General features: G+C 44.2%; 1 protein-coding gene across 1 annotated transcript in view; it reads right to left on the minus strand.

Moving 5' to 3' along the window:
* The window catches only part of SELENOS (selenoprotein S), a 33,363-nt gene extending 23,836 nt beyond the window's left edge, over positions 1-9,527 (minus strand). Inside the window, exons 1-2 of the mRNA XM_088452870.1 lie at positions 9,358-9,527; positions 2,011-2,136 (exon numbers count right to left, since the gene is read on the minus strand). Coding sequence (XP_088308996.1) covers positions 2,011-2,136; positions 9,358-9,436 — 205 coding nt within the window. The 5' untranslated portion in view covers positions 9,437-9,527. The remainder of the gene's footprint in view (positions 1-2,010; positions 2,137-9,357) is intronic.
* Positions 9,528-9,837: the final 310 nt, after the last annotated feature.

The raw sequence follows: 9,837 nt of genomic DNA on the forward strand, positions 1-9,837 counted from the left end.
CCCCTAACCTGCGTTAACCAGCCGGGTACACTGGCCTCGTGGCAGAAGAAGCGTCTGCTGCCGATCCCCGGCGTCAGACGATAAGGCTTCGGTGGTGTTGTGAGGACGCGGACAATCCCAGTTCCTGACAGCAGCGGCTTCTGGTGCATCTCTGACACCAGAAGCTAGGACTGCCGTGTGTGATTCCCCATTAGCGAGGAATCACCTTACCCGACATCTCTGTGCGTCTGGTTGCAGTCCAGGTCGCAGCATTGCGGCTAGCAAGCTTAGCCAGTTACTGGCGTTGCGGCCCGGCGGAGGTAGATGGAGTCGCAATATATGCTTCTTAATTCAGACACTTAGCACTGCCAACCCAAAAACATAAAAAAAAATATAAAATTAAATCTTAGGACTGCCAGAGCAGTCCCGTTACAAAGGTGCGTCTTGATCCTGCCGCACCAAACGAACAACTAAAGTCCTATGGCTAGGAGCAGGGTATATATGTAGGAGAACCCCCGAGGCATCCTGGGAGTTGAAGCTTTAACAGTTTGGTGCCTCTCCAACCATAATATCCCCCATGGTGTCCCTGTGGATTCCTACGGACCCTGGAGAAGAATATTATATAAGTTGCAGGTTGTGCGATTCCTACTCTGGAGAGAAATTCAGGCCCTGATTCAGAGCCGGACGCTCTGACAGAGCGCTCGCTCTGAATCAGGGCCGTCCCTCTCACTTTTTGGAGAGGACTCCTGGCCGCTCGCATAGCTGTGTGTGACCACCCACAGCTATTGCGAGCGGCCAAAATGATGGTCGCGATGGTCAAGACCATCGCGACCATCTGGCTTGCAACGAGACCCTTGTGGTAGGGTCTCGTCATCCGCAAGCCCTGGAGTGCTTTTGGCTCTATCAGAGCCATAAGCACTCCCACTGACATCACTAGTGATGTCAGTGGGGCCGCCCCCAGACGGTAGGCGTTCCCATGGGAACGCCTGCGTCTGGCCAGCCACGCCCACGGCACGCCCACCAAAGGGGGCGGGCTGTCAATCACCATCGACAGCACGCCCCCTTTGGTACGAGAACCATAACGACGGCTTGGCCGTCGTTATTCGGGTCTCGCGCATGCGCACGACGGAGCCGCCTCCGTTATGCGCATGCGCACTTGGGCAACATCGACCCGCTTGCGAGCGGGTCTGAATCAGGCCCTCAGTACGATAGGAAATGACAGCATCAAATTGGTTGCTATAGGCGTTAACACATTTTGTACTGTTACCTGTGCAACCATTGTAATAAGTCTCCCACAATTTAACTATCAGGTAGACTGCATCATAGTCAGATTAAATGTAGGTTCCTATAGTAATTAAAATAATAAACTACTACAGTAGATACAAATAGCGCAGCCAATTCCAAATATTGTCCCAGCTGCTCTGTTTGTATACAGGACTGCAGAGTTCCATGTATAAGTTGTAGCCACGTACAACATGCCTTCTAAATGGAGTATTTTACCGTTTGAAAAGACTTATTTACCAACATAAATTTTTTTACTTTCCTTTGAACTCAACATGTTAAATCCTGGTGACTTATTTTGAATAGAACATAACAAGAAATATGTGAAGATTAATGGGCATTATGCTAGGTACACACTGGACGATATATCGGCCATGCAATTGAAAGGCCAATATATTGTGAGAGCGTCGGCGGTTGTGTACCAGCGATATATCTGTGAATTTGTCATTCACAGACATATTGCGTCGGCAGTGCAGCACATTTAATGGAAGATATATTGGTTCATCTTGTGTGTACGGGCGGTCGGACAACAGCCTGTACACTCACTTGCTGCATAGGCTGCCGGTGACTGACATCACAACTGGGCCTGCACATGTAAATGCCCGCCCAGTTGTGACGTCAGGCACGACACATTGGGCCGATGATTGGTAAGTGAGTATACACTTACCAATTGTCAGAAAGGACGGCGGATCGTCCTAATGTGCTAATGTGTATCTAGCTTAAGTGTGTACAAAAGATTGCATTAAATACCTGCTACAGATGTCGATGTAGTCGTGAGTAGGGAGTTGATGTTGTCGGATAACTTCTGCTTCAGGAGATACACACCAATGCAGGCGAACAGGATGAGCCATCCATAGTTTGACAGAGTAGTGCCCACTGCAAAGAGGAAATGAGGCCATCAGGAAAAAGATACCTGACACATTGCCCTATTACACTGGTCTCTGATAAAGGTGCTTTTCCTCTTCCAATACACAGATCTACATACCCTGGGTTCCCAATAGACATGGTCCCTGTCCCCTGCTCCTAACAGATATAAAAAAAATAGAGGCCCTCATTCAGAGCCGTACGCTCTGAGCAGAGCGCACGGTCTGAATGAGGGCCGGCCTCCATGAAAAAGGAGCGTCCTCCTGGACGCTCGTATAGCTGTGGGTGACCACCCACAGGCTATACGAGCGTGCAGTTTGATGGCCGCGATGGTCTTGACCATCGCGACCATCGAAACTGCGAGCCGGAGCCTGCGGTTGAGGTTTTCAACCGCAAGCTCCAGAGTGATTTTGGCTCTATCAGAGCCAAAATCACTCCCACTGACATCACTAGTGATGTCAGTGGGCCGGCTTCTGACGGGAGGCGTTCCCGTGGGAACGCCCCCGTCAGGGAGGCACGCCTACCAAAGGGGGCGTGCTGTCAATCAACATCGACAGCACGCCCCCTTTGATCAGACACAACGAGCGAAGGACTTTCCTTCGCTCGTCGCGTCTGGCGCATGCGCACAACGGAGCTCCCTCCGTCGTGCGCATGCTCAGTCCAGAACATCGACCCACTTGCGAGCGGACAGCCGCTCGCGAGTGGGTCTGAATCAGGCCCAGAATTCAGGAGTTTGTAGTCTTTCTTCTATACAAATATGCACATATGTGAAAATTCATACTTTGACCATTTGTCATATGAAACTGGAGGCGTATCGTATTTGTCCCTTTTCACTGAAGTTACCAAAACTGAGACTGCAGCTCCCTCTAGTGAATATCTACCAATGTTTACAAAAGTGAGAGCAAATTGATCCCAGGCAATGTGCAGGTTTGCCAGCAGTTAATAAACGCAAACAGAGTTTCTTTTCTGCATGTTCCTACTGTGCAATATTTGCCAAACACTCCAACAAAAAAGTACTCCTAGACATCGCAATGCACTAGCATTTAAACAAATCTGTAAGTATACAATTTATGACCAATAAGCGCATGAAAATAAAAAAAACTTTTTGAATTAAGCATTTCAGTAAAACGCCGCATTAGCAAAAAAATAATTCAGTGACACTCGAGCAAACTTGCTGCAGGAAAATTAATGTTGAAATGTAGTATATTAGTAAAAGGTAACAAATAATATGACTTTTCCACACCTCTGATGACCATCTTTCACTCCTGCCTCCAAGACTTCTATCATGCTGTTAACCACTCACGGAATTCCTTATCCCGCCCAGGCAATACGCCAAGCTCTACCAAAACCCACCTGCTCACTTTAGCCTATCCTACTCCCACCTGAGATTACTCCCTGTACACGCTCTACCTGCCACTTCAACTCCTGCCGTAACAGCTCCAAGGGGGCAATTCAATCCTGATTGCAGAGATGTAACTCCTGGGTTAAGTGCCCAGAGCAATTCAATTGCTCCTGCTGTACACCCACAACTAGTGAATTTCTGCTCACATCCTCCTGAGGTAGCGAGCAAATATCCATATTAACTATTGCCTTGGGTCTAGTCGCAGTGTTACCTGGGTTAAACTCAGGATGTGACGCAGTTCACTAAATACATCCAGGCACTGGGTGCTACATCCCTGTGATGATGAATTTAATTTTCCCCGCAATGTCTCAACTTTATTCCCTCCCAGTAGATATTAAACTCCCACCAGAAGGTCCCCCGTACCCTATGTCTCTTGTTGGCTTCTTCATTACCTACCTCGTATGTACTATGATTTATGATGCTGTCCGCCTGGCGATGCAGTATCTGTGGTGCCTTACAAATAAGGAATGATTATGAATTGCAGGAGTCTCATTAGAATGAATTTAACTTCACTTATTTACCATGTACAGTAGTCAGAGGGGATGTCAAAGTAATGGACTAGATTAAATAGATATGTCCTGACAAAAATGTGGTGTAAATGACAAAATGATGATATTTTTAGCAATAGGAAATAAAGTAGAAGTTATACGGACAGACATAGAAGTCACCAGAGAATACATGTTCCCTATAAGAATCCTACTAAATGATAAGAAGACAGATGAACCTTGGTAAGGCAGGTCAGGAGGGGATAATAAGGGGAGGTGCCCAGATAGAGGAACTTCCCATAAGGCCTTTTATTGGTGGCTCCATATTATTGTCTGATCTCATAGTGGCATGGGATTGTTTATATCAGGACTGATAGTGGGACAAACTTTATACACAGTTATTTTTAATTAATGTGTTCCTATGTATTTTTAGGGTTGGTGTTTCCCTTGTATACTATATACTAGAAATGTGTGCCTCTGCTATTTCATTTACATGCTTAATTGCTGTATGGATAATCATATAATTTATTTATATTGGCATGCATTGATTGTAACAGGGTGTGGATCCATTATACAATCCATTTATTTATACAGTTATGTGTGCGTTTCATGTGCTCATGTACCCCAGAATGTAGAGGGCCAAGTTACTAGCCTGCTCAGTGGTCCTATTAACTTACATCTTCCATACCGACACTTCTTAACTTCCATTTCACTCAATGCTTCAGCATACTTACATAATTAGTGCTTATATTTTCAATTGTAATTTCTACAATACAATATATGAGAAGCACATTGCATGTTAGATTACACATGTACTGCACCTATTGCATACTGTTATCGTCCTTTATTTATATGGCGCCACAAGGGCTACGCAGCGCCTTACATAGTACATAAAACTAATAAGTGAACAAAAAAAAAACAAGTAATTTACAGTATAGTGAAGGGCATTATATACATTGCTGCAATAGTGATTAAAACACAATAAACAGCAGGGATTTAGCAGAAATGTGTTAGGTGCCCTTATGAGGAGTAAGGTGTAGAAGAAAGTGTAAGGAGAAGCACATGAGGGAAGAGGTCCCTGCTCGTGAGAGCTTACATTCTAAGATTACACATGTACTGCACCTATTGCACATCAGATTCCACATGTACTGCACATCAGATTACACATCAGATTCCACATGTACTGCACCTATTGCACATCAGATTCCACATGTGCTGCACCTATTGCACATCAGATTCCACATGTGCTGCACCTATTGCACATCAGATTCCACATGTGCTGCACCTATTGCACATCAGATTCCACATGTGCTGCACCTATTGCACATCAGATTCCACATGTGCTGCACCTATTGCACATCAGATTCCACATGTGCTGCACCTATTGCACATCAGATTCCACATGTGCTGCACCTATTGCACATCAGATTCCACTTGTACTGCACCTATTGCACATCAGATTCCACATGTGCTGCACATATTGCACATCAGATTCCACATGTACTGCACCTATTGCACATCAGATTACACATGTACTGCACCTATTGCACATCAGATTCCACATGTGCTGCACCTATTGCACATCAGATTCCACATGTGCTGCACCTATTGCACATCAGATTCCACTTGTACTGCACCTATTGCACATCAGATTCCACATGTGCTGCACATATTGCACATCAGATTCCACATGTACTGCACCTATTGCATATCAGATTCCACTTGTACTGCACCTATTGCACATCAGATTACACATGTACTGCACCTATTGCACATCAGATTCCACTTGTACTGCACCTATTGCACATCAGATTACACATGTACTGCACCTATTGCACATCAGATTACACATGTGCTGCACCTATTGCACATCAGATTCCACATGTACTGCACCTATTGCATATCAGATTACACATGTACTGCACCTATTGCATATCAGATTACACATGTACTGCACCTATTGCATATCAGATTACACATGTACTGCACCTATTGCATATCAGATTACACATGTACTGCACATCAGATTACACATCAGATTACACATGTACTGCACATCAGATTACATATCAGATTACACATGTACTGCACCTTTGAAATTGGTAATGGTCAGGAAGCGGCCGGCGGTAAATCATACTGAATCCCTTTGAAATGCAGTTTGTTTTTAAGAAAACAAATTTATTAATACAGATGTGTCTACATACTGTACATCTATTCTCTGTGCGCTACAAGTCCTGTTACACACAGCGCGCGAGAGCTGTGTGACTCGGTAGCACATAGCATCTTTTTGTGTGATTTTTGCCTTCAAATAAGTCTTATTTGCACAGCGATGCGACACACAAGCAGCTTCTGCTGATTAAAATGATATACGGCATGCCTATATTCTGTGTGCGACTACGAGTGCATCAGAATGCAAAATGCTACATTACAGTGTCAGCGGCTGTGTCACTAAAGTAGCATTACGCATGCAGATACACCCGCAGCTGCACACAGAACATAGGCATGCCACATATCATTTTAATCAGCAGAAGCTGATTGTGTGTCGTATTCGGATTGCTGTGCAAATAAGTCTCATTTGAAGGTAAAAAGTTGCACGAATAGATGCTCAGCGTTACAGAGTCGCCCCATGAAAGGCTGTTCAATGCGCATGGAGGCTACATGAATGAGGACACATCTGTCATTATAAACAGTACTTGGTAAAAAAATTTAAAAAAACTCAATGAGAAAGAGGAACGTCTTAGACGGCTACTATTGCACTACACATGGAATTGGAAAGCAGCTCAGCAGCAGCCTGAACAGTCTGCATGGGTGGGCAATAAGCGGCTCTCCAACTTTGTTGAACTACACATCCCAGCATGCCTTGCAACAGTTTTAGCATGGTCAAATAGCAACACTGTGGCAGGGCATGCTGGGATGTGTAGTCCTACAACAGCAGGGGGGGGCTGAGTTTATGCTTCTATACACGCCAGCTAAGTGATCAACGTTAGTGTACTAGGACAGGCAGGGGTGGAGAAAAGAAGATAGAATTCAAGAAGTAGCTGGATCTTTTTAATGAGCAATGTTTGCATTCATTTCAAATTAACTGTGGCTACCTGGGGCAAAGGGGGCTTTACAGATTGTCAGGGCATTTGTGCAGGTCGTCAATACTTGGGAGAAATTGAAGAGGAGAAAAAATAAAAAATAAAACCACCGAACTCGCTTCTCACAAGTGCATCTTAATGACGTCCTTTAAATACACTAATGTCAAATAACTATAGTTCTGCAATACACCCAAATTTTGTGTTACCCCAACATTAAATTATAATAATATTTGAAGTCAAAGGAATTTATTATAGAAATCCATTGATACTTCTAATAGCCATGATAACTTATAGGAGGGGGCGAATTATACTGTTATTTCTTTTAATACAAAAGTCTTCCATTGAACACCAAATTGTTGTCATTGTGAATGACAACTTATATCCATATTATTTACAAGACTTTCTACAAATATAATCATGGTGTGCGTGTGCAAAAATACATACATACACACATATACACACAAGATAAGTACTAGTCGAGAGGGTAAGTTACAAATGTGCCATGCCTTAAATTTCCAGCCAACAATGGAAGCAGGCTGTTAAGTTGTCATTAAACATAATTTTAATTACATCTCTGCTGTTACAGTAGCCAGAGCCAAACTCTATATTCATCAAAGACCCAGGTGGCACTTGTGTAAGCATGGTCTCAGCGCAGCATGGCCTGGCCACAGTAACAGGGCAGTTTCTCATACTACTGGTCATTTAGTGCTGTACTTTATGAGATTTATTTCTAATGTAGCCTGTGACATGTACAGCAAAAGGGAAGGGGTTACAGTCAAGTAATTTTATGGGGAAAAAAGGTTGGCGCACAAGGGACAAAGGCTGGCAATGTGTGCTGATGTGAGTGGTGGTGGCACACAGCATGGCAAAATTGGTCATGCATAATATATGGGTACAGATAACATTATTGATAAGTGTGATGCTACTTTACCAACCTTTATGCATCACCACACCTCTAAAATTATTTCCATCTCACTGTTTGGTACAAGAATACAGAGCTCCTAATTTTTAGATCTTGTCCTTACTTTTGGAGACATGGTTCCTGGTGTGTTATAAAACAGCATGCATGGGGATAGTGAAAGGGAAGAGATAGCCACAGGAATGCAATAAAACTCAATGGAGAATGGGCATAGCTATAGTGGATGCAGGGGGACCGGAGGCTTAGGGGGGCTCAGACACAGAAATTGGCATAATCTGAACTGGGCACTGTAATGTAGTATAATATTAGCTGGAGGGCATTGTAATGTTACCTAATATGAACAGGGGCACTAATGTGGCACATTATGAACTGGAGGCACTATAGCATGGCATAATATGAACAGGGGGCACTAATGTAGTAGAATATGAACTAGGGAACTACTGTGGGGCATAATATATACTAGGGCACTACTATAGGACTTAAAATAAACAAGGGCACAACTATGGGGCATACCATTAACTAGGATACTACTATGGGACATAAAATTAACGAAGGCATTACTATGGGGCATAAAATGAACACCTACTGTAGAAATAGGCGTCTCTCTAGAAGCATTAGGGTGGGGGCCCTTTCAAAATGTTGCTATGGGGCCCAGAAAGTTCTGCAATAGAGCTACTATGTTCTGCAGAGCACCAGATACCTAAAGCTACAAATGGTGATATCTGGTAGGAGTGCCAGATGCTATAGATGACTAAAGCTGGTTACACACTGGGCCTGATTCAGTGATGTATTCTTTGTGAAAATATACAAATGCCGCAGACGCCGAGGACAATATTGAGACGCCACCTGTGGCTTTGCAAATCCAAGCATCTGCGTACAAGGATGATTATCATCGTACTGAGTAACCCTACGGCTACTCAGAATGGCCATGTGTACTGAGATGCCGGAGACATCTTTATTGTGTACAGGACCACAAACGCAGGGTGTGACACCCCCGAACACAGTCACGACACGCCTGTGCTTTTTGCCGCCATTCCCCGTTATCTCCCACTAATGCTCCCTGACTGTCAATCACACTGCGCATCACATCACATATAACTGAATCATACCCCTTATGCCTTTGGAGTGTGGGGGAGAGTGGGACACCTATGAAAACGAGAATTAAAACAAAGAAACTGCAGGCGGATAGGGCCCTGCCCGAAATTGTAGTTAAAGTGCTGGTAACCAGTAGTACTAACCACTGTGCCACCTATCAGTACTTTATTATTGCGTGCTCTCACTATATAATATATACATAATATAACCAGGGTCTATATGGACAGCATTACACCGGGACGCACGTATCACCTGTCTCCTGCAGGAAAGTGGACCAGTCCAGCTCTAACACGTCGTTGCCCGCTGGAACCTCCCGGTCCCCGAGCTCCATGCTGACGAAGATGCCCGATCTACTTCCTTCAGCTCTGCTCTGTTTACTCCGCGCCAGCCAGTGACAGCCGGGGGGTGACGTGTCCTACGGTGACGTGACATAACAGCTCATCTGCGTTTCAAGCCTCGCTGTGGGGGGGTACAGAACAGCATTTGATTGGCTGATACAGTCTGGGCTAATTACACTGTGAGCTGTGCACATGATGCAACCATGCAGTTAGCTTTTTCTCTAAAAACAGATATTTATCATAGGATGAAAGCTATTTAAAAACATTTGTCCATTCCAAAGTTGAATAGGTAAATGTCATCCAGATTTGCATGAATAGATGTCTTTCCAGCATTTGTTATTACTCATGTGATGTGTCCTTATTGCATAGATAAATGCAATATATGGTGAGGCCA

This window comes from Taudactylus pleione, unplaced genomic scaffold (genome assembly GCF_031769625.1).
Source record: "Taudactylus pleione unplaced genomic scaffold, aTauple2 ptg000556l, whole genome shotgun sequence".
NCBI classification, from domain to species: domain Eukaryota; kingdom Metazoa; phylum Chordata; class Amphibia; order Anura; family Myobatrachidae; genus Taudactylus; species Taudactylus pleione.